Here is a 24,781-nt window from a genome sequence, read left to right as displayed (position 1 = left end):
TTCTTAAAAGAAAAGGTGATGAGATTTAGGTTAAGTTTATGGCCAGTAAAGATTTTTCTAGTGAAGCACCAATTCTTCACTAATGCCTAGGCATTTAAAGCAGTATGGATTTGATAGTATCAGGGCAAGGCTTGCTAGAAAGGAGTTAGTGAGTGCAGGAGCTAAGCCAGAACATAGCTTGTAATCTGCTTTTCCTGGGAGACTGGTCTCCCCTTCTTCTTCAAATACTTGTGTCTTGGACTTCGTCCAGCCAACATGGAGAGAACCAAAGATGCCTAAAATCCGTTTCTCATTTGACAGTCACCATAATCTCGCTGCCCACACACTTATTTTTGACTTCCCAAGCTCTGAAAGTTACAGCAGAACAGTGAATGAAGGAGTTAAGAATAACCAAGCAGGAACACATGATTTAATCTTATTCAGCAGAGGGAGGCTGAGCCAGCATGTGAGGGACTTCTGGCTGCTTGTTCACATTCACAGCTTACAGTTCTGAGGTTTAAACTTTATATGTTCAGCAACAGCATCTTAAAATCACTGCTTCCAGGTGGCACCAATGATAGAAAATAAATAAAGATATTTTTTAAAATAAAAGAAAACTTAGATATATATCTCTATTTCTATCTTCAGTTAGAAATCAAGGGAAAAAATGTTTCTGCAAATAAGATGTATTTCAGGAAGTTGTAAATACCTACAGTTAAAAGATGAGATAAAGTAGTCAGTAGTTGAAACAAGAATGATAAATGCTCATGGTAGCATCCAGTATTTAGGTAAATCCAAAGTTTCTAAATGATATATTCTAAAAAAAGCAGAAGATGCTATTTCCTGAGAAGAGGGGAAAAGGCAAAAGATCAGAAAAGCAAAGAAAAAGCTGGAAGATGTTGCTCTGAAAAGTATTTTCTGATTTAAATGTCAAAACAAGAGAATTCAGAACCTGCTGGGGTGTGGAAAATTCTGAATGAATAATTTGCATCGGAAGTTTGCAACTATTTTGCTGAAATGGGAAAATAATGATCCAATAGAATAATTAAAAAGAGTCAATTCTCTTTAAGGATTACCACCTTACTTGCAGGGAGGAGAAAGGGAGTAGTTTAACAGTGGTGAGGTGCTGTCAGACACTGGGGTTGGGGAGCAGGATGAGACTCTGATAGTTTTAAAGGAAATGCATTGGAACCTGTATTCATTTCTATTTAATGTATATGTTTTCCTCAGTTCATAATCAAGTAGAAGAAACATTACGGACGCAGTTAGCGCCACAAACTCCAGAAACTAACTTCAGGGTAAGCTATAGATCTTTCAACCACTTTTGCAAGTGCAGCGATATGCTGGAATAATTCAAAATACGTATTTTGTATTTGAGTGTAAATTTGAGTGTTAAGGAAACTGATCTTCTGACTCTTAGCCATCTTTGCTACTTGAACAGTACATATAATTTTGTAAAATTTTCCTGACCCTCTCTTCGGATTGAGGATTCTTTTGGTAGCCACTTTCCTGTTCAGCATGGTTGGAGTGACCGTTGAGCCGAACCTACAGCTGGATGCATCCACCTGACCTGCTGCCTTTTTTTCCACATGAGCCAGGGAACAGCTGTATCCACAGGAGACACTCCCAAACAACCAACTTACAGAGCTGGGTGTCTTCTGCTTTGGCCAGAGGACTGGAAAGCATTGGGGGTGGGATGAGAGAGGGGGCTGCAGGGAGGTTGAGGCAGCAGCTGCTGCCCAGCATTTCTCCCACCTTGGCAGGACCCAAATCTCTTGGTCTGCAACACAAACTCCCCTTGGCAGCAGCCCAACTCCTCATGGCAGATGCAGGAGGGTGAATTCTTTTTCATATTATTGTTTCAGGAGTCTAGCTACCTATTTTCTAGTAAGGAATCTATTGGACAAGAGCTGGGGAATTCCTTTGCAACAAATATTAGAATTAAGAAGGAGCCTTTGGATGACGAATATGCTAAAGCTATGGCCCCACAGCAGGGACTATTAGACAAAATTAAAGATGAACCTGGTAATTCTGAGGTAAGTTTCCCATTGCATTTCTCATTTTGGTCTGACAGCTGACCGCTTAAGCTGAACATAAATTCAGCAATTAATTTGGTTTGTTGACCGAAATTTATCTTGAAGAGCATAGTTTAGTAGAAGGATTTTTTCTTCTTACGCTACTCTGAAACCCACCCCCCCCTCAACTTTTTTGATGTCTTGTTACCTTGTCTCTGAAAATGTTTTTCTTTTCAGTTAGATACAAAGCCAAGTGCTCTAAAACTTCTGTAACTAAATCTGTGGCAACGTAGACACTTTATCTAACTAGGAAATAAACTGTAAATCACATTTTGTTAAATAACTTACAAGTAGTCACAATTAAAGATATTAATCAAAGCAGTGCTATTGCTGCTACTCCTTTCTTAAAAGTAGCCTTAGCAAGCACAATGGTTTGTTCTTGTTAAAAATTAACTCTTAAAGGTCTTAGCAAAATATTTAAGTACTTACACATCAGTGAACTCAATTTAAGTGTATTTAAGTCATTCAAGACTGACACTTTTTTATGATGATACAGATAAAGTCAGTAATTGCAATCTGGAGAAGGTCTGACTTATGAATTGAGCAGTGCTGGGGTCAGGATTGCTGAGCTCCAGCCAATCTCTGTGCCACTGGTTTGCTGTGTGACACCAGGGAAACAAGCTGTGCTGCAATTCCTGTCTCCTCATTGCTCATATCTGAGTTACATGTCAGATTTTATATGTTAAAGGTGTGCAAAACTTCCCAGAGTGATGCATCCCTTTGCACCGACACACGAGTGTTGGTGTTTCTGTGCAGGTGTTAGTTTTTAGCATCAGTCTTTGTCCTTCTGCTGAACCTCCTCTGCTCTCTGGGCCTGTCTTCCCAGCACTTCTTCTTCTTTTCCCATAATACTCTCAATTTAATAAGTAAAATATTTGCAACTTCAGATTTTACTGTCCTTCTCATTTGTTCAGTCTCTGTGGGATTGTTTGGGTTTATTTTTCCTTGAACCTATAGAATGTCAAACCACGTGTAGATTAGTTAAATCTGTCTCTTCTTTTGTCCTCCCAAGATGGCATCTGCTGTGTGGATTTGTGTGGAATGCAAGGCGAGATGTCTGTGGTTATCAAAGATCATATTAATAAGTAAAAATGAAGACTTGAAGAATTTAAATGTCAAATATCGTATGGTTCAAAATATTCCTTCCTGGAGTAAAATCCTGTGATTATCAACTCTGCCTGATACTGGAAAAGTAGGAGAACTGAGTTCATTTTGTTTTGCTTTAGATTGGAATTACTATGGGGGGGAATATATGGATTTTTTTTATTTTTATATTTTCTGAAAGATAAGAGCATTTCTTGCTGTAACCAATAGTTGGAGCTGAAGGTTTTGGCTTTCAGCACTGTTATGCTGCTGTGAAACTGCTTGATCATGCACAGTTGATGTCAGGATTTGCCTCCATTTCTTTTCCTCCTCTTGACTAAGGATACAATTGCAGTTAAAATGCTTAAAAAAACTGTATGTCTGCAAATGATTAATTTTTAAATAATAATAACAGAAATGGTGCTTAAGAATCTTCATCATAGCCTGCCCCTACTCAGCTTAGAGCTTCTTTACATGAGATTTGATTGTTTCAGTCTGATGGTTCACATGATCAAGGAATACCATTGCCTGTCTCCTGGGAAACATGTTGAGAAATAGTTTGGTTGTCTAGTATAGAAACTTCTCATTTTCCCACAGGAGTGAGAGGAGGGCTCACTTTGAGCACGTGCTCAGTGGAGGTTGTTGTGGGATTTTGGGAGCTGGCAGAAGCTGGGGGAACATCTCACTGCCACTGGGAAGGGAGAGTTTCCTTTTGCTTAGTGATTCTGAATTGGTTTCCCTGGCAGCCAGGCAGCAACTGTGAATTTAGCTCAGTCATAACATGACATCATGCCTCACTATTCCCAAACGACTGTAAGTAGGCCAAATCTTATCATCTCTGTAGTTCCAAGAGATTATGCTATTCAGCCTTTTGAGATTTACATGGGGAGTGTTCCAAGCTGCTTTCTGGCTCAGATTTCTAGGGAGAGCAGGGGCAGGAAGTGTGGTGTCAGTGTGAATAGCTGCTGGGGACTAAGCCAGTCATTTATAGCATGTCAGCTATTCCACCAGCAGCTGTCCAGGGATTTTCTCGTCCTGTACCAAATGTGAGGTGATTCCCCTTGTGCTGGAGCTGGGACTGTGATGGTCTGGCCCTGGTGGTGCCAGCCTTGGTCTGCTGTAAAGCTTCACCTTAGGCTGCTCCAAGGTCCTAACTCCTGGTTATTACAGAACACTCCCCAGCGAGGTCCCAGCTCTATTTCACTGCTATCCTCCTTTATTTGAAGATAAAACTTCTATCCCAGAGCAGGGGCAAGGGCTGCAAAAGCTTTTTCAGCTGGAAAGTTTGAATGGAAAGCAGAGATTTCCTTAAGCTTTGGCTAAATTTTGAGGTGTCTTGGGGTGCAGCTGGAGGGGGGGATGCACCAGGCAGCCCCACCTGTCCATTTGTGCCCCCTCAGGTGTGGTTTGCTGTGGAGCTCTGAGCAGGAGCTGTGCGTGGTGCTCACTTGTCACCCAGCCTTTGGAGCAGGCTTAGGACACCCACTCTTCCCTGAGGTTCAATGCAGTGTTGTGAAAGAATGGAATCGTGTAACCTGTTATTACATGTGTGTATTTTTTCCTTTTCCTTTCCCTTTGTTTTAGGAGTACGGCCAACAGCCAAAATCTCAGGAAGGGGAGCTGAAAATCAGTGCTGTATTTTCAGTCAGTGGCACTCCTCTTGGTAAGGAATAGGCAAGACTAATTTCATTTAAATCTGTAAAATGTGTCACCTTTGCAAATAGTCTTGCAGGTCACTCTGCATTTCGTTCACTGTGTCTGATCCCAGTAGGAATGAAGAACTAGTTTGGTTAAGAGAGAATGAATTTGAGATTATAAAATAATTGTAGTTTTGAGGCATAAGAAAGTTGGATGTGAAATGCATAGGAGAACTGAATGTGTTAAATAGTCTTAAATTGAAGAAGGGCAGATTTAGATTAGATCTTACAAAACAATTGTTCCCTGTGAGGGTGAGGAGGCCCTGGCACAGCTTGTCCAGAAAAGCTGTGGCTGCCCCATTCCTGGAAATGTCCAAGACCAGGTTGGATGGGGCTTGGAGCAACCTGGGATAGTGGAAGGTGTCCCTGCCCATGGCAGGGGGTGGAATGGGATGATCTTTAAGATCCCTTCCCACCTAAACCATTCCATGATTCCATGAAAGGCATGTTAATAAAAGTGCATTCTCCATCATCAGAGTAGTTATAAAAATCTGCTATGCAGAAAACTAGCACAGGGCATGTATTTTTGGAGAGTTCATCTGTTATCTGATTCTCCTCTAAACCCTGACAACCCAAATAAAGCCATGAACCTTGTGCTTGGCCCTGCACACCAATGAGTTCTGTGTAATAGATCTGTAACACTTACTCTGTGTTTTCTCTCTGTGTGGTTTTTTTTTTTAGTTCCACAACTGTCATCAGGTTTCCAGCCTGCTGTGGCATCCTCTGGCATGAGTAAAATGCTACCCTCAGTTCCAAGCACAGCTGTTCGGGTTTCCTGTTCTGGCTGTAAAAAAATCCTGCAGAAGGGGCAAACTGCCTACCAGAGGAAAGGCTCAACCCAGCTCTTCTGCTCCACACTGTGCCTCACTGGATACACCATTCCAGCTTCTCGCCCACCAGCTTCTACCAAGAAAACCTGCTCAAGCTGCTCAAAGTAGGACAGTGCTTTCATTTGTTCTACTAATAATTGATCATGAAAGGCTTCAGTTCTGTTCTTGTGCCCCTCGCTGTGGTGGGAGCGCTGCTCCTCTTACGCTTCCCTTCAAAAATTGGTGGCTGATGCTGTTCCTTGTTAATTGGTCTGTCTGCTTGCAGTTCCATTTCCTTAATTGGGTTTTACATGCACATAGGTTTAAAAGCCTCTGTGGTGCAGAATGCATCTTCTCTTTTTTTTGATTTAAATGAGCCAAATATGAAAAACTGTGTTTCAAAAGGTCCCACATCTTCCTGCCATTTCAAAATGTCATTGCACTCTCAAAACTACTAACAAGAGTACATTTTCAAAAAGAATTTTAGGCATTATTTCTTCTAGAGAAAAATAGATTTATGAATTCCTAAAATGAAGAAAAAACATTGTTTTACTGATGAGTTAATGTATTCAAAGCAGAATATTTCCTTAAATTTAAAAAAAAAATTAACTTTTCATTTAGGCTCCATTGTGTGATCTTAGATTTCTGCCTGTCTTAGATTTTCAAACTACGTCACTGCTGCTTTCATAACATATAGAGACATAAAATTTATTTAGAATTTAGTATTTTAGATAATGGGAATTTCAGCACCCAAATCAGTTACTTTATACCTAGGCCTAGAGTGGAAAGGTGAGGTTGGACTTTTTTAAGCCTATTGGGACAAAATAATTTAGAAAGTACCTAAATTTCCCACAACCCCGCTGGATACACAGTCACAAATCTTCACCTCTAAAAACATTTTAATTGTTAGGGGAGTTTTTTGTTCATTTGTGTTATGTCCAAGTTAGCAAAAGGAAGGCTTTGTGGCTGGCTCTGTCATTGCTATACATTCTCTCCAGGCAAATAATTTCCAGGCTGATCGTGCTATAGTTTGTTTATAAAGAATTATTCTTATGTATTATTTTTAGTTGTGAAAGTTACTTTGCCAAAGGAATGCTGCTTTATTCATCATTTCTTCAACAACCAATTTATTACTTCAAGTTTTACAAGGACATTTGAACTTAAACTCGAGGCTTCAATTAATTATTCTTTTCACTTGCTGCTTTAGTGTGAAAAGGCCTTGTAACAAAGTTTAGAAGTCTTGGCTGTAATTTGTATTTATTCTGTTGAAAATTGGTTATTTCTGACAGGACAAGTGAGAAGGAGGCATCTTTCCAAGCAAGGAGGTTATTATAAGTATTTTTTCATAGTTTTCTGACTTCAGGGCTTCAAAACTTTTCTGTGAAGGACTGTTTTGAAAGAGAGAAGAAATAAGGAGAGAGTTCAGTGTGTTAAATGCAGCAACAAATAAACAAAATTTTGGATGGGAGATAAGAAAGTTTAAATACTCATCAGACCATGGTGGTCTAACCTAATGGTGATTAGAAATTGTGATCTTTCATTTTTCACTTTTTTCCCCTACCCTCTTATTTGCTAAAAGGAATTATTCAACACATTCTGCTTTTTAAATTTTGAAGTCAGATACTTAGCCAGCAAAAGATAAAAATTTGAATTAAAGGAATCTGCTCTCTCCTGGAGAATGTTTAGTCTCCAAAATAACCAAGAACACCAAGTTGACATGAAACTGATATTAATCCTTTATCTCTGTTTGTTTTTCCACAGAGAAATTCTAAATCCAAAGGACGTAATCACTGCCCAGTTTGACAACACAGACTCCAGTAAGGATTTCTGCAGCCAGTCCTGTCTGTCCACATATGAACTGAAAAGGAAACCCATCGTCACTATCCACACCAACAGCATTTCCAGCAAGTGCAGCATGTGCCAGAAGAACGCAGTGGTAACAGCCATTTCCTCACTTGAATTTCTTTAACTCAGCACAACTTGCTGTCTGTCTCAGAGATGAAAACACATATTCTTTCTGTCCTTGCTGTATATTCCTTTCCTTCTAGATCAGGCACGAGGTGAATTACCAGAATGTGGTGCACAAGCTCTGCAGCGACGCCTGTTTCTCCCAGTTCCGCTCGGCCAACAACCTGACCATGAACTGCTGTGAATATTGTGGAGGTTACTGCTACAGTGGCACTGGCCAGTGTCACGTCCTGCAGATAGAGGGACAGTCCAAAAAGTTCTGCAGTTCCGTGTGTGTGACAGGTTACAAGCAGGTATATCTGATGGGACAAGGGGGAATGGATTTTTGGGAAGAAATTCTTCCCTGTGAAGGTGGGGAGGTCTTGGCACTGGGTGCCCTGAGAAGCTGTGGCTGCCCCTGGATCCCTGAGAGTGTCCAAGGCCAGGTTGGACAGGGCTTGGAGCAACCTGGGACAGTGGAAGGTGTCCCTGCTCGTGGCAAGGGGTGGAACAGGATGGGCTTTAAGGTTCCTTCCAACCCTAAACATTCTGGGATTCCATGATTCTATATTTGGACAGAATACTCAAAATAGAATCCATCTAATTTTTTATTAGATTCTAGGTGTCTTAAGAAACACCCAATTTACTGGTTGATTATTTCAGTTACTGCATTGGTCTAAGGTAATGTCTTTTGTCATTTCAAGGATAACAGATTTGTTAAGGTTGGAAAAGCTCTTCAAGATCATCAAGTCCAACCTTCAACCAAATACCCCAATGCTCACTAAACCATATCACAAAGTGTCACAGGTCAAAGTGGGTTTTGAACACTTCCAGGGATGATAATTTGCTCCTTAACCCTTTGCCCAAACGTGTTGCTCTGTTTTTTCCTCACCACTGGACCAGCTACCACAGAATTCCAGTGTGGAAGAAGACACAGTGAGACCCCACCAGCAGCACCCCTGTGACTCTATTCAGCCTTGAGATGCTCCTTAAGGAGTATTCTTTATTAAATTGTAGCCTTTGAATTAAGTAGAGAGGAAAAATAATAATTAGTTGATAATGATGATTTTAACTTTTAAACTTTCCATATTTATTTTTGATTTTTGAAGACCTGAGCATTTAAGAGAACCCTAATTTATTATAATAGCTCAATTATTTTTGAATGATTTGTTCTAATGCAATTCCTTTAGGAAAAATTGCCCTCTGATAAAAGAATGGAACTTCATTTTCCGACTTGACTCTGCTGTCCCATTATCCAGGCCGCTTAGGTCAAGAAAGGCCTAATGAACTAAAAAAAACCAAATTATGGTAAATGTATTTCATCCAGAAAATTGCCTTCAGAATTACTTGTCCTCTGAAACAAATCTGGAAATAAAATTAAATAAGCTGGAAACATTTTCATGCTGCTTTTGTATCATATATTAAAACCCCATATGTGACAGTTCCCTTGAAAATGCAGTATATTTGAAGCTTATAAGGTTAAGTCAAATCTGGTTTTAATTGATTTTTAAACAGCATTCAGCTCAATTGTCAGGTACATTCTGATAGTTTCTGGAGGTTTGTGGGTGTTTTTAAATTCCTAAAAGCTTATACTGTGTTCTGTCCTGTGAAGAGCTGGAATAGCTGCTGATAGAACAACGTGTATTTTAAGGCTGTCATACTAAAATAATCTGGTGCACTAATTCTCAAAGGTTTTTTTCCAAACTTAAACACCTTAAACACAGAAAATGTGTCTATTAAAGTCAGGCTTTTTCCTGTGTCTTTCTTCAAAAGAATTTTGTAGACCACACACTGAAAAGTGGGATTATTTCAAGCAGATGGATCTCTTTCCCAATTTGCTATCAAACATCATCAGGGGACCTGCTCCTCCCTGTTCCTTGTTTCCTCATCTCTTCAGTGGGAATATTGTTTACGTGCACAGCTGATGCATTAAAAACCACAAGCAAAATGTGAATCCTCAACAAGATGTTGGAAATTGTCCGATACAAGAAACAACCCTGATGTGTGCTAGTACAACCTGTAGGAGTACCCAGACAGCCTGATTGTGGTTAAAGTGTCCTGGGAAGGTGCTCAAACCAGAGCTCAAATCAGTGAATCTGCACCATAAACAACCCAGCTGTAAAACAAATGCTGTTTCAAGCACACCGGCACGTTTTATAAATATTTTATATATATTATTTTCAGGTTAATAAAATTTCCAGGTTAATAAAAAATGCCAAGTTTCAAACGAGTAACTAATTTCCGTGTTTCCACAGAAGTCAGCTAAAATTACACCCTGCACACTGTGTAAATCTCTGAGATCCTCAGCTGAGATGGTGGAGGGCGCAAATAACTTGGGAAAGATGGAACTGTTTTGTTCTGTTAATTGTTTGTCAGCATACAGAGTAAAAATGGTCACTTCTTCAGGTAAGTTTATCTATAGAAACTTAATTTCATGTGGCTCATATCCAACTCATAACTTGAAATTTAAGGAGGATTTTTTATTTTTGGAACAGTGGGAAGTGGCTTTTTTTTTTAAGGGAAGTACTGAGATGGGAATGAAAGGACATTCTATTGTAGATAAATGTAGCAGTGACAGTACAGTTATTTCAGTTTTGGTTTTAGGGAGCTTAAACATGATAACCAATCTTAAATCAATTTTTTGCTCTTGCAAGTGCAGCTGGTGGGTTTCCCAGCTAGATAAACCTCTTGTGTGGACTTGTGCCGTACCACTGCTGGGGCTCTTCTGCCCCTTATCCCCTGGGCTGATGGGCTTTATTACCTCTGCCCTATGTTGCACAGAGCTAGGCAAACATTTTCAGCTATTTTTCATGTAGAAATGGAAAAATGCTTACTGACATCTTAGGGATACTGGGAGATTAATTAAATTTCTGGCAAGCAACAGGCACAGCAGCTGCAGTGTCTGCTTCTGAATCTGTGGAAACGTCGTCTCGGGCTTCTGTCTGTGCCTTGGCTCATCATTCAGACTCTGTTTTTGTATGCATGGTGCAAAATTAGCTGCAATACAACTTGATGTTGCATAAATCACTTTTTCTTCTCTGTTTCACCCTCAGGTGTTCAAGTTCAGTGCAACAGCTGTAAAACCTCAGCAAACCCTCAGTATCACTTGGCTATGTCAGACGGGAGCATACGCAATTTTTGCAGCTACAATTGTGTCGTAGCTTTTCAGGTGTGGCATCTAGGATTTCTTCTTAGCTGAATTAACAGAATGCTAAATTGATAGTGGGAATACCCAGGTGCAAGATGTAACCCTGTAAAGTAAAGTCTGTCTATTTGCTTTCCCACAGAATCTATTCAACAAACCTGCAGGACTGAACTCCTCGGTGGTGCCCCTGTCTCAGGGCCAGGTCATGGTGAGCATCTCCTCGGGGACAGCAGTCTCAGCCAGTGGCACCACCTCCACTGTGTCCCCCAGCTCCACGAGCACCCCAGCTGCAGCAGGCCTCCAGAGGTTGGCTGCCCAGTGCCAGCAGGTCACCTTTACCCGCTCTGTTGTGAAAATCAAGTGTCAGCACTGTAACAGATCGTTTGCCACCAAACCAGAATTGCTTGACTACAAGGTAATAAAGATCAGGGCTTTCAAAGCTCTTTTTTTGCAGCAGAAACCCAAAAAATTATAGTTTATGTGCACTGGTCTGTCAGTGTTGCTTTGTTGCTTGCAAAGACCTGCTATGGAGGGTTTTGAAACTGATTTAGTTTAACCAATATCAAATTAATAGTGATGCTAGCTCTCTGGTCTTAAAATCAGAAAAAAAAAGAACTCCAAAAAAAACCAACCCAAACCAAATGATTGCCTGTCTAAATAAACACATCCCTGTCTCTTGGACCCTGGGATGTTCCCTTTAAACCAAGGACAAAGCACATTGGTGAGGGGTTCCTGCAGGAAATTTTGCTTTATTATAAAACTAAACGGGGAGACTCATTTGCCGGTGCTCTGTTGCTGGTTTCTAAGGGTATAAATACTCTTCTGCATTTCTATTAACAATTTAAATGTATTATCTGGGATGTGACTCATACAAACACTGAAACCAAAACATTCTGGCTCTGTTGCAGGGTAAAATGTTCCAGTTCTGTGGGAAGACCTGCTGTGATGAGTATAAGAAGAAGGGCAATATGACGGCTTTGTGTGAATACTGCAGGTTTGAGAAAATTGTCAAGGAGACAGTGAGATTCTCAGGCATAGATAGAACATTCTGTAGTGAAGGTAAGAAAGGGTAAAGGCCTGTCTCACAGAAATCAAGTCACAATTTTTTGCCTTAAAATTATCAGTAATACTAAAAGAAATCTAACATTTTTAAATTAGGAATCTGTTTTTAAGGTTTAGGAACACAGAACCCTGTTCACACTTTACATTTTAATGGTATGTTTCAATGAATTATTACAGACATCACTAAATACAGGAATTAGGAGTGCTGAGGGATTGTCATATTGATATTAAAGAATGTTTTTTGCTGTTTTCTTTTAGTTTGTAAACTACTCTATAAACACGACTTGTCTAAGCGCTGGGGAAACCACTGTAAAATGTGCAGTTACTGTTTACAGACCTCCCCCAAACTGGTCCAGAATCATTTTGGGGGCAAAACAGAGGAATTTTGCTCAGAGGAGTGCATGTCTAAATTCACAGTTTTGTTTTACCAGGTAAGCAATATTCTCACATCCTCTAGTTTTTTATACATATACCCCTTGTTGGTGTTTCCAAGTGTGTTCAATTTCTCCCTCATTCTTTTCCTAGATGGCAAAATGCGATGGTTGTAAGAGACAAGGTAAACTCAACGAGTCCATAAAATGGCAAGGGGAGATGAAGCATTTTTGCAATCTGCTTTGTATTCTGTTGTTCTGTAAACAGCAAGGTGCTTCTGACCCTCCACTCCCAAACAACACAGGTAAAGCAGGCTGGGGCTGGCATTGCCTTTTGATGTGTGGGGTAGTGAGATGAATGTTTATCTGCAAATTCACTTGTGTGAACTCTCTAAGATCTGTCTTCTCCTGGGGAGCTTGTCTGTTGCTGTTGAGTGGGCTCAGGTGTAGATTGCTCTAACTTGAGACCATTTCAAACTTCTGTAGGTTTGAAATGCAATTGCTTCATGTACCAAACAAATTTTAAAGAAGGTGAAGCAAAAGCACTTGCTTTCAGTCACTTTCATGAAACAAAGGCCTGTTTCATTGGGGTGAAATGTACTGATATCAGTGCAGACATGTTAAATATCTGGCTTGTCTTCATTACACCTAGAAGACATGATAGAATGTTAATATTCTTTTAACAATCAAGTGGTGAAATTAGTAGACTTACTGGTTTTAAATACAGACTCCTATACATGCACTTAAACCAGACACTTCTGTGCAGTCTGTAGGCATATGAAGAGTTCCCATTTCTGTGTCATTAAGTGTTGATTCTTGGGAAGTATTAATCCCAAGGTTAACAAGTGCTCTAGCTGTTTCCTTGAGCAGGTGGAATGGCAATGAGGGTAGGAATGAAGCCCAGGAGTAGGAACTATGAGTTTCTGTAAAAAATGAGACACAAAGGGATGAAAAGCCCCCCAATAACAGGAAGAGAAAGGGAAACAAAAGGCAGGAATATCACTGATCCTAAAAACAGGCATAATTTCCCACTGAGTGATGGTGGCTGCAAGAGTAAGGTACCCAAAACCAATAAAATACTAACTGGAAGTTTTTAGCATGCACCAGGCCATGTTCAGCTTGGTGCACATTGTTTCAATTTGGTGCACATCTGCTGCTTACATTGGTGGGAGCTCTTTTCCCTTCTTGCTTGATTTGCTTGTGGAACCAGCTCCTGTTTAAACTGAAATTCTGCAGCTTGACACCTACATTCCCTTCTCACACAGCAGCCTCTTTCATCTGGAGACAGATCTGAAAGGGTGGGTGTTGTTTCAGAAATGCTTTTTTTCTCGATTATCTTACTGCTTATTCTCATTTTCTTCTGTCCACTGTGTCCAGCAAACCTTTCCATGGCACCAGCCTCCTCCTCAGGCCCTCCTTCTTTAAGAAAGGACTCAACCCCTGTCATAGCAAACGTGGTGTCCCTTGCAAGCACCCCAGCTGCCCAGCCTACTGTTAACTCCAACAATGTTTTACAGGGTAAGGCAGCTGAATACGATGCCTGTACTTTTACATATCTATTCCTGAACATTTATATTTGCTCAGGGATTTTATTTTTTACTGAGAACAGCGGCCACTCCTTCATTATGCTTCACATCAGTGCAGGTGATTGCATTTGTCCTTTCTTTGTCTAGGTATAAATAATGACATAAATTTATGTAGATTCATCAGGAAATGAGTTTTAGTTGGAATTCTTTTTTCTTGACCTCGGCAGAATATGGATTATGGTTCTTGATGATAAGTAGACATGTTATTGTATGTTTTTTTTTTTTCCTTCACAGGTGCAGTCCCTACTGTGACAGCAAAAACAATAGGAGATGTAAGTTTTATCAAGAGACTTTTCTCAGTTTTGCCCAGATTGTATCAATAACAAGTAAAGTATCCAAGAATTTGGCACCATCATTTTATAACTAATTTTTGATTAGGATTTAAAATCCATGCAGCTTGCAGATGCTTTTTAAAAAATGAATAGAACTTACATGGTACAAATGTCTTGTTGTGTCCACTGACAGATCGGATATTTTAAGGCAAAACTTGTCAGATTGTAGCTCTTGAGGTGCCTGTGGTTCCCAAATAATTAACGTGTGGCTTCTGCACTCAAGGCTGCCTTTTGTGCCCAGAAGTGGGATAGGGTGGCAAAAGGACCAGCCTGAGCTGCTGGGACTGACATGACCAAACTCCTGCAGCTTTGTTTTCCTCCCTCACTCCCTGGCAGTGTGGTAACAGCTGTGGGGAACCACTGTCACCACTTACCTGGGGTAGCTCTGAGAGTTTCTATTCCTGAGCTCTTGGAGGTATGTGGTGTAACATCCTGCAACTCGTCCTAAAATACAGAGGTGCTTTTTTGTAGCTTTAGGTTCTGGAAGACTGACAGCTTTGCTTTTAGCTGGAGTGTCACTTATGGATTACAGTATGAGTTTTCTCACTTGAAATAGATCCTGTTATTTGAATGCATGACTGAAAATTACAGTTAGCAGGACATGGAATTAGAACAAGCATGAATAGTCAGTCTGTGTGTATCAGGAAATGATACTGCTGCTGCCAGCATTGCTGTTCATTTTTTACATTTATTTGTTTTCAATGGTTTCACATTAGTTTACTCAATTTTATCGGTGTCTGTATCAGCCAGACTTTTAGTCATCAAAAGTATCTTAACATAATTCCTCTTTATATCTCTGCCATCAGTAAAATTCCAAGGTCAAAAGTTTATAGTGGTTATTTGACTGCAGAAACCAAATATTCTTGCAGATTTGTTTGCTGCACTGTTAACAAAATTAGCTTTATTAGCAAAATTAGCTTTAAACAACATTATTGTTGGATCAAAGTAAATTGAGATGGAAACCAGAAAGTACCAAATAAGCAAGCTTATTTTGCAGTAGTTCTTAAATGATCATTTTTATCAGCAAATACAGTTTTAAATTGTTCAGCTTCTCCTAGTAGGGAACAAACTCTAGTCTCATGTTATCCTTCAAGCTAATACTGACTTGATCCTCGTTTGTGTTTTCCAAACAGGCAAGTACCCAGACAGATGCCCTAAAGCTCCCATCGTCAAAACCACCCAGACTTCTGAAAAACAAAGCTTTATTGTGTAAGCCAATCACCCAGACTAAGGCCACCTCGTGCAAACCTCACACACAAAACAAAGAATGCCAGACAGGTGGGTGTCTGATCTCCTACTCCTCTTGGGTTTGTCTGTACTGCAGTTGAGAGACTAAACCATGATTTATATAACAGAGAATATTTTTGAATGTATTAGAAAACGTTAACTTGTTTTCACGTTGTCGTATGATATTTTCCAACAATTTTTTTGTTTGTTTTGTTTTTGGTATAACAGAAGAAGCACCTGCTCAACCCCAGATCATTGTGGTACCTGTTCCTGTACCAGTGTTTGTGCCAGTGCCCCTCCACCTCTACACCCAGTACACACCAGTTCCCCTGGGGATGCCTATACCTGTAAGTTATGCTGCAGTTCACTACAGAAGGCACTGGTTTGCAGGCTTGTTTTGCATCCAGCACACCCAGCACTGTGTCACTGGGTGTTGAGTCTGGTCATGCTAGTGGTATTTGGAGTCCTTGAAGCCATTTCCCTCCTTATTACATCGTATTTCGTTAAATATTGTCACACAAAACTACCAAATTGTAGGGAGACTACAGAGCTGTCCACTCTGGAGTTATTTTTAACTTCATTTTAATAGTCCTAAAATACACATGAGGTTAAGTGGGAGGGACCTCCCTTGTGCATTTGCTGTTTCCCTTCACCCCTAAATATGTTCTGATATTTTCCACGTGTTCCATAGGTACCAGTTCCCATGTTCATCCCAAATACCCCGGATAATGCTGATAAGATCATTGAAAATATTCAGGAAAACAAGGAAAAGATTTCCATTAATCCATTTGAAGCTGATCTCCTTCAGATGGCAGAAATGATTGCGGAAGATGCAGAGAGAGAAAAAACACACTCTCATGGTGGTAGGTGGTGGCTTTAAAAAGGATATGAAATGCAGTGAGGTGAAGGTGCTTTCACCACAGAAATCTCCCTTTCCCTGATTCTAGATGCTGATTTGATTTGTGGTATCAGGAATAGGTTATCAGAGGTAGAAACCTCCAGATCAGTACATCATACCTTAGAAGGAGGAATCAAAATCAAGAAGACAGAGCAGCTGCCTTAAAAAAAAAAAAAAATTCCTATCAGGCTTTTTATGGAGGATTATTGAAGGGTGAGGCCAGTCAGAGTTTGTTGGATAGTGACCAGTCCATGTAATGAAAGTGAAACAAGCTGGAAAGAGATGAAAAAAATATCCTACTGGTCTACAGATAACTCAGATAACAAACAGGGAGGGATGGAAGCCTTTGGAAAAACAAACCTACATTAGTTCTGCATTTCTGTTTCCCTTGCAATAGCATGACCAAGGTAGAAAGCTGTTAGGAGAGCTCCAGTGAGGAGAAGACACAGTATGTGTGTTCATGTTATGACCTAATACATAGGTTTTTGCTGTTCAAAGTATTTTATATTAGTTGTGCAAGCTGTCAGTCATGTGTAGATACCAATTTCCTTCTTTTTCTAAAGGATCTCAAACATCTGAGCACGAGCTATTCCTGGACCCCAAGATATTTGAGAAAGGTCAGTGAGATTTTTTTTTTTATTTTGCAAATGGATTTTGATCCTGCTGCATCTTTTCTTGCAAACTGCTGGCTCTGCCTTTGCTGTAGCACATGGCCCCTGTGATCCCTCTCGTTGCAGACCAGGGCAGCACGTACAGCGGAGATCTGGAATCAGAAGCAGTGTCCACTCCACACAGCTGGGAGGAGGAGTTGAATCACTACGCCTTACGATCCAATGCCCTGCCAGAACCTGATCCAGAGCTCAAGCCATTCTCTAAAGGTGATGTGGAACAGGATCTGGAGGCAGATTTCCCATCAGGTCGGTGTCATCTGAAGAAAAACTCGTTGTTTTATAAAAGCACACACAATTTTCTGCATGAGCATTATCCCAGCAGCCTGCCTGTGTGTTTTCATGTAGTGACAGTGGATGTTTTAAGCAGCAATAGTTGATCAGCTCTACAAAAAATTACTAGTTTTAGAATATTACTGCTGTCTTTAAAGACAGCGCTGTGCAGAACCCCTGACAGAAGTAGCAGGAAGTTCTTACTTGCCTGCTTTGAATTCATCACTTCTGTGTCCCTGGGTATAATCCATGTGAGTGGCAGCTAAGATCATATTTGCCTGAATAAATACACCCACTGTTTTGGGGCCTTTTTTGTCCTATTGAGAATTTACTATCTTTATACAGCAGGTGCACAGATTGCTTAATTAGTCAAATATCAGGATTATTTAAATATACAGGTGTGATTGTCAGCTGTAAGGTGTTCCATAGTATCTCAGTGACAGTGACACTTCTACCTGGGCTGCTAAATCATATGATTAAACTCTTCATGGTGTTGATTTGACTTCAGACTCATTTGACCCTCTCAGTAAAGGACCGGGTTTGCATTCACGTTCACGGGCGAGACGGAGACACAGGGATGGCTTCCCACAGCCAAAAAGACGGGTAAGGAAATACTCCTAGAACACAAATCCCTTACATTTTGAAATAACAACATTATATGCCCTAATCTAACCATCCATGGACGAGGAGGTGATTAAATGCTGCTTTGTTTGGATGTCTTTGCTTGCCTGTAGGGACGGAAGAAGTCTGTAGTTGCTGTGGAGCCCCGGAATCTGATGCAGGGCTCCTACCCCGGCTGCTCTGTTTCTGGGATGACCCTAAAGTACATGTATGGGGTAAATGCCTGGAAAAACTGGGTCCAATGGAAAAATGCACAGGAGGAACAAGGGGACCTGAAGTTTTCAGGTAAATTTGTCTCTCAGTGGAAATAGAAATACTTATGAAGAGCAGTTGGCTTGATTCATCATTCAAGTAAAAATTAGGGTTAGATATCACTGAGTTTTGCAATAGCCATGAATAGAGAACAGATTTTATAGAATTCTGTCTTGCATCTTTCCATGCTTTTAAAAATCACAGCTATTATCTTCTTAATTGATCTGTTTCTTTTAAAAGAAGTCTCTAAAGCATTAGAAATCTCCACTTTGCCTTCCTTTGCATGCAGTAGTTCTTCATTTGTAGAACAGATGCTTTATGCAGCTGCAGAGCTTTTCCGAGCTATTATAGAACCATGAAATCACAGATTTATCAGGCCATAATTCAAAGCTGGCAACACCAATTTGGCCCCATCCATTTTATCTGTAGCTGGCACATTTCCAAAGTATTTGTTGGTCAGCAGAACTGTTTGCTGTAAAAAAATTGTGTGATCCAACATCAAAATCTTAACACCTTATTTCTAGGTTTCACAGCTGGAAAGAAAATTTCAGAAGTCTGTCCATTCTGCGCTGCAACCTCACTGAAACTAACTTTATTGCTCCTCAATAGATAATAATGACAATTAAATACAATTTTGTTTATTTTTTCCAGTGATGAATTATTTTATTTTTTTTACAAAAGCCCAGCTGAACTGGGATTTGGCAGTGTTTAACTCCTCTTTTCCCTGGTCTCAGATCTTACATCGTTGCACTGAGTTTTGTGGGCAAATTTTCAGAGTCAAGCAGAGAATTTAAATTAGGAATATAATTAAGCTCTTTGGGAATGGTGTGGAAGAGAGCAAACCATAATGAATACTTTTGCAATTTAAAGAACTAAGCATGGCAGGACTTAGATAAGAAAGACTCCCCAAAGGGAAAAATTCTAGTTAGTATGAGATCTGCTTTTTCATCTCTTACTTGGAATTTTTGTTGTCACTCCATGAGAACAGCTGGGGGTTTTTTTCCCAGAAGAGGAGTATTCATATGAGTTACTATATTTTCTCCTTGAGGCCAAGGAAGTCAATATTACAGTCATTTCTAGGAAGCTGTTCCCACTCCCAGAAAGATTGCTGCTTATTCCCAAGCAGGCACTCCTGAGGTGTGGAGCAGCCAAGCCTGGTAATTTCATTGCAAATCATTTATCAATCAATTCCTGGTTGTGCTGCTTCCCTTTCCAAACCCCTTTGCCATGTCCCATTGAACTCTTCCTTCCTTCTTCCTTTGAGAAGTGGGATATGCTGCACTCAACTCACGTCCAGAAATACTCAGGGTCTTTCTCTGACTCTGGGGAGTCTCTCACTCCCCTGAGTCCAGCTGGAGGGGTGAAACCCATTTATCATCCCCAGGCTGCCTCGAGCTCATTGCAGCCATTGCTGTCTCACATTTTGGGTTCAGCAGACTCCCAAACATTTCCATGTCTGAGCTGTAATTTCCTGCAGCCTCAGTACTCATTTGTAACATTTATACTGATTGTACATGCAGCTGTTTTGGGTTTTATTGGCCAAATCATTCAGTTCTCAGCCAACAGATAGGAAAGAGTTCACCATTTAGTCATGCAGGGTATTTCATGTACGAGACAGGAATTTAGGAGTTCTGCCTACACAAAATAATAAGGAATATGGGAAGATTTCATGTGCTGAATTAATTTTTCTAATCATTTCCTTGGCCCCAGTTCATCCTGTGAAGCTCAAGGAGGACATTCTCTCATGCACATTTGCTGAGCTGAGTTTTGGCTTGTGCCAGTTTATTCAAGAGGTGCGGAGACCAAACGGAGAAAAATACGACCCTGACAGCATCTTATACTTGTGCCTTGGAATTCAGCAGGTAACTCTGGGAGCTAGGGCACTGCTGAGAACATACAGAACTTGCTCTGGTTACTTTTAGGACATCCACAGTCCCACAGAGCAGCTTGGGCTTTATAGAGGAGGCAAGAATGTCTTTTTTGTGTTTCATTCTTTGCCTTAGTCCCATATATGACCCATTTTTCTGAACTTTCTTATGGTCACAGTGACAAAGTTCTTCTGGCCCTATAGGAATTAGATGTGGAGGCTGAATGTTTCAACTCAGACATAAGTACTTGGATTTGGAATTATTTTGGTCATTTTTTGTGTGTAGGAAAGATTTGCTCCACAGAAATCCTTGTTTTAAGATTGGAATAGTTTAGCTCTAAAATAATTGCACGGTGCTTTTCCAATGTCTAAATTTCTGTGGAAGAGGTTGCCCAGGAAAGATTTTCAGTGACAAGACAGATGCCTGTTGGGTTGGCATTATTTACAGAGAAAATACACTGGGAATAACTGCATTGTAATTAGTGAGTACTAAGAGTAATGTAATAAATCCTTATTACCACCCTTGCAACAGTAGCAGTACAAACCTAGAATAATGCTAATTTTTGTTTAAAACTCAATGTTCAGTAAATTTCTGTTTCCTTTAGAATAGCCTGCTTGGTCCTGTCCTGGAACAGTCATTTTGAGATAAATAGTCAAAAGCTATTTTGACATAAAATCTATTAAATTAGACATGGAATTATCTTTTATTTTTTTCCTTTGCTATGCTTGGACAAAATGTAGAAAGAGATAAAATTCAAAGTGCCATTGATACATTCTAGGAGTGTCAGAGATTTTTTGTGTCACAGTTTTCACTTATTTATTGATACAAACTCCTGACTTTTAGAAAACTTTTTTTAAACGGCTCCTTGACAAGTTAAAGGAACTTTTCTTCCTTGGTGCTGCAAGTTGAGCAATTTCAGCAGCCTGTGTCTCATGTCAGGAGGTATTATCATGTAAAGTTCTTTTCAACAGAAAAATACTCAGTAACTGTTCTGGTTTTTATAGGCAGACTCTTTCAAGAATATTAAGAGGAAGATGATTTTGCAGAAAACAGCTCTAGATCTTGAAATATTAACCACAGTTCTTGTCTAGATCTCTCTTTCATACTGGATTGGTCCCAATCCCTGCAGAAAATTGGATTTGCTGTTTTACTGCAGATTTCAGCAAAGTGTTTACCCCTATAAGACACTGGGACATAAGAAAGGAAAAGAATTTGATGTGCTGCATCCTCTCTACAATGTTATATAATCATATAAACTGTTTCTCTCCCTGTTTTTTTCTCTTGTAGTACCTGTTTGAGAATGGTAGAATAGATAACATTTTCACCGAGCCCTATTCCAGGTTTATGATTGAACTTACAAAACTTTTGAAAATCTGGGAACCTACAATTCTTCCAAATGGTAGGAGAATTCTTTTGTTTTATGTAGCTGCATGACAAAACTGTATCATAAATTCATGTTTTCTCATTAATGGCCAGGAAGAGAATGTGATCTCACATTAGTCTCCCCTTTCTACACCATGGATTTTATGTCTGTTTTAAGTTATGATTGCACTTAAATATATCTTTGCCTCTGATCAATCCCTGGAAAGAAAGAATTCCCATTCTGGCACTCAACATATAAGTTTTCTTCTTCCCTCAGGTTTTAGTTCTTCTTTCAATACAAGTAGCCAGAATTTAATACTGTATTTGAGATGAGGTCCTGCAAAATCCGTGTACAGTTGCACTGATATTTCCCTCTTAGTGCTGGAAATACTCCTGGTGACTTTGGGGATCACATAGCAAATCATTAGACTCTTGTCTCAACTCCAAATTAAGACTTCTCAAAATCTGCAGATACTTTTAATTGGTTTTCAAGCCTGATTATGTGGTTTATAGAGCTGGACACCAGCCCTATGAGCGCACAACATTTTTAGAGTATCAGTGAAATCTGAGTAATGTTGGCAACTCCACAACCACCTTTTCATCTAGAAAAATGAACTTTTTATTTAATACAGAAATAATCCAATTACCTATAGTTTGTTGCACACAGTGATTTTTTTTTTACAACAAATTTCTTCTAAGCCCCCATATCTCCCTTTCCTAACTGACTTATGATAATCACAATGGGCTATTTATACACAAAATGAGACATTTTAAACTCATTCTTCATGTTATAGGAATTACACATTGTTGCAGTTGGCTGACTGTGATTTAATATAGTGAAATTAGAACTTAGTGAGAATCTGCTGGTGTCTGCAGTTCCTTTTTATCCTTCTCTTCACGTATTGGAAGATCATGCTGCTCCACAGCTTGGTTCTCCATGCTCCCTCTTACATTTGTGCATGCAGTATTCTGGTTTTATTGGATTACAGTTGCTGATGATAGGTGTGAATTTGATTTGCTATGTGGTTCACTAATAAAAGTTAGCTGAAAGAGGATTTATATACATAAACAACTATATTTTCTTTTTTCTTTGCCCATTCTTTGTAGGTTATATGTTCTCAAGAATTGAAGAGGAACACTTGTGGGAATGTAAGCAGCTGGGTGCATATTCCCCCATCGTTTTGTTGAACACCCTTCTGTTCTTCAACACCAAATACTTCCAACTAAAGAATGTCAGTGAGCACCTGAAACTGTCCTTTGCTCACGTTATGAGGCGCACCCGAACTCTGAAGTATAATACTAAGATGACATATTTACGTTTTTTCCCACCCTTTCAAAAACAAGAGGTAGAATCAGGTGAGTGTTCTCTGATTGTTGCTCTTTGGGCCGTCACATTTGTGTGGTCTGAATTACAGAATCAGGGAATTCTGTGATTTTTTTATTGTCTGCTTCTCTTTTAAAAAGGACTGGGGAGAAATATGTTCTGCAGTAAGCAGAGCTAAGCATATGCTGTTATTCTGAATACATTTGCAGTATTTTTCACTGCTGTAAAGAGAAATTCTGAATGAGCCAAGGCACCCAGGAAAAACTTACAAAGGAGGTGGCACAGATTTGGCTGCAAATCTGTTTAATAGTCTTTCATAACATCCTCAGCTTGCATGCAGCTCTATTAATACTGCAAGAGGTAAAGGCCTTTTCTGAAGTCCTTTTCTCAGCACTTCATAATCTTGGGTTTTGCAGGCCTAGACCTTTATTGTGCCTTTTTAATTCTCATATTTGTCCTGTGTCTGTGAGGAGAACAAACCAGGCAGCCCTAGTGGAGAACAGCAATATGGGGCTTGCACTCAGAGACAAAGACCCACAGACTTTTGTTCTCAGTTAATTTTGGCATTTGGGAAAGGGAAGTCTTTGATCCTTTTGACTTCTTCAGTTCATAGTTCCAATTCATTACATGAATTTGTCTTTAATAAGTAAAATTATATCCTCCATATTTTCCTGCTAGTTCTTGTGGGTTTTCTAGACGAGGAATGGAGGTGCTGCTTTTCACTGAACTTCTGTGATGCCATTTTTGTGTACCCAGATAAATTATCAGTAGGCAAAAGGAAACGCAGTGAAGATGAGGAGGTTCCAACAGCAGTGGAAATGGCTGAAAACACAGATAATCCCCTCCGGTGTCCAGTCCGACTTTACGAATTTTACTTATCAAAATGGTAAGTGACAGAACTTGAGTTTTGGTTTGTGTGTAGACTAGAACAGGCATTTGGGCAAGGAGCCCACTCTGACCTTCTGTGCCTGTGCTGTGGCTCCTCTCCCCAGTTCTCAATCCCTCAGTGGGAGGGAGAAAGGAATTCCAACAGCAGCACTGCTATGAGACCCCCAAACAGTTTTTGGGGTTTTTTTTATTACTGGTGTTGAGTTACACAGAGAGTTGTATTCTTTAAATAACTAAATTCTTTGATATAAATGTGAGACATTACTACAGTGCCCATGGCACTCTCATCTCCCTTAATTCCCATACACTATCCTTGTTGTGAGGAGATTATAACTAATACCCAAGAAACATCATGTTCCTTGTGAAAGAGTGTAGGAGAAGTGTGAATTAGGTAAAACTCCTGATAAATTTTGCCTGCTGAGATGTGAGATTAACTTGTGTTTAGGAGTTAGAAAGGAGACTATAGCAAGGACAGAGATACAAATCATTTTTCTCTCCTGTTTCTATATAAACTTCAGTTAGATCCTTGAGCAGGTGGAAGATGATGTTCCTCTCTCTTCAAAGAAAATACACATGCAGAATGAAACAGCATCTCATTAGTGTCAGCTGAAACTCAGATAAATCACCCTCAGAAATGTTCCTACTGAGTTTACTACAAATATCCCATTGCTGAGGCAGAGACGGGCGTGCAGCTGTCCAGATTCTTTCTCTCCCTCTTCCTACCTTCCTTGTCTTCACTGGCACATTATTATTATTATTAGAAGCTTTTAGTTGTTCTTGGGCTGGGAAAGCATTTTCATGCTCCCCATCATATTTCACAACTGAGCCTCTGCAGGCAGCAGTGCAAATTCCCTTTGCTGTTTTGGTGTGATTATCCCAAAGCCAGGCAGGAAGGATTCTGGCTCTAGAGACTTTAGAACCCTACCAGAGCCTGGAAGCTGCCTTGGAGTCAGTCAGGCTGTCAAGCAGATGGGCTTAGCATTGCAGCATGGCCAGGCAAGCTGGGATTTAGTTTTATTCACTCTTAAACAACACCTCAGAGTCATTGAGGTTCCAAACGCCCTCTAAGCTCATCAAATTCAGCTGTTCCCCCAGCACTGCCAGGGGCACTACAACCCATATCCCCAGGTGCCACATCCCACGTGGCTGTTAAATCCCTACAGGGAATCCACCACTGCCCTGGGCAGCTGTGCCAGGGCTGGACAACCCTTTCAGCGAAGAAATTTTCATTAATGTCCAGTTTAAGCCTTGAGGCCGTTTCCACTTGTCCACATTGTGCAGCAATTCTGGAATCCCAGAACCAGTTTCACTCAG

The 24,781-nt window shown here is 40.0% G+C and overlaps 1 protein-coding gene across 5 annotated transcripts in view; it reads left to right on the top strand.

Annotated features, from left to right (window-relative positions):
- ZMYM4 (zinc finger MYM-type containing 4) overlaps window positions 1–24,781 on the top strand; it is a 39,208-nt gene that overhangs the window by 12,091 nt on the left and 2,336 nt on the right. For 2 of the 5 annotated variants that reach the window (XM_083879615.1, XM_083879619.1), the window contains exons 4-28: window positions 1,210–1,277; window positions 1,845–2,015; window positions 4,722–4,800; window positions 5,516–5,768; window positions 7,405–7,579; window positions 7,692–7,904; window positions 9,846–9,996; window positions 10,644–10,759; window positions 10,878–11,150; window positions 11,644–11,794; window positions 12,056–12,228; window positions 12,323–12,473; window positions 13,546–13,686; window positions 13,989–14,026; window positions 15,220–15,364; window positions 15,542–15,660; window positions 16,005–16,176; window positions 16,775–16,828; window positions 16,949–17,128; window positions 17,661–17,755; window positions 17,887–18,058; window positions 19,736–19,887; window positions 21,181–21,292; window positions 22,363–22,611; window positions 23,336–23,465. In XM_083879615.1, coding sequence (XP_083735741.1) covers window positions 1,210–1,277; window positions 1,845–2,015; window positions 4,722–4,800; window positions 5,516–5,768; window positions 7,405–7,579; window positions 7,692–7,904; window positions 9,846–9,996; window positions 10,644–10,759; window positions 10,878–11,150; window positions 11,644–11,794; window positions 12,056–12,228; window positions 12,323–12,473; window positions 13,546–13,686; window positions 13,989–14,026; window positions 15,220–15,364; window positions 15,542–15,660; window positions 16,005–16,176; window positions 16,775–16,828; window positions 16,949–17,128; window positions 17,661–17,755; window positions 17,887–18,058; window positions 19,736–19,887; window positions 21,181–21,292; window positions 22,363–22,611; window positions 23,336–23,465 — 3,733 coding nt within the window. The remainder of the gene's footprint in view (window positions 1–1,209; window positions 1,278–1,844; window positions 2,016–4,721; window positions 4,801–5,515; window positions 5,769–7,404; window positions 7,580–7,691; window positions 7,905–9,845; window positions 9,997–10,643; window positions 10,760–10,877; window positions 11,151–11,643; window positions 11,795–12,055; window positions 12,229–12,322; window positions 12,474–13,545; window positions 13,687–13,988; window positions 14,027–15,219; window positions 15,365–15,541; window positions 15,661–16,004; window positions 16,177–16,774; window positions 16,829–16,948; window positions 17,129–17,660; window positions 17,756–17,886; window positions 18,059–19,735; window positions 19,888–21,180; window positions 21,293–22,362; window positions 22,612–23,335; window positions 23,466–24,781) is intronic. The other 3 variants (XM_083879616.1, XM_083879617.1, XM_083879618.1) reach the window with 3 other exon arrangements.

Source organism: Zosterops lateralis (genome assembly GCF_965231275.1).
Source record: "Zosterops lateralis genome assembly, chromosome: 28".
NCBI lineage: Eukaryota > Metazoa > Chordata > Aves > Passeriformes > Zosteropidae > Zosterops > Zosterops lateralis.
This window is presented reverse-complemented; position numbering and strand designations above follow the sequence as displayed.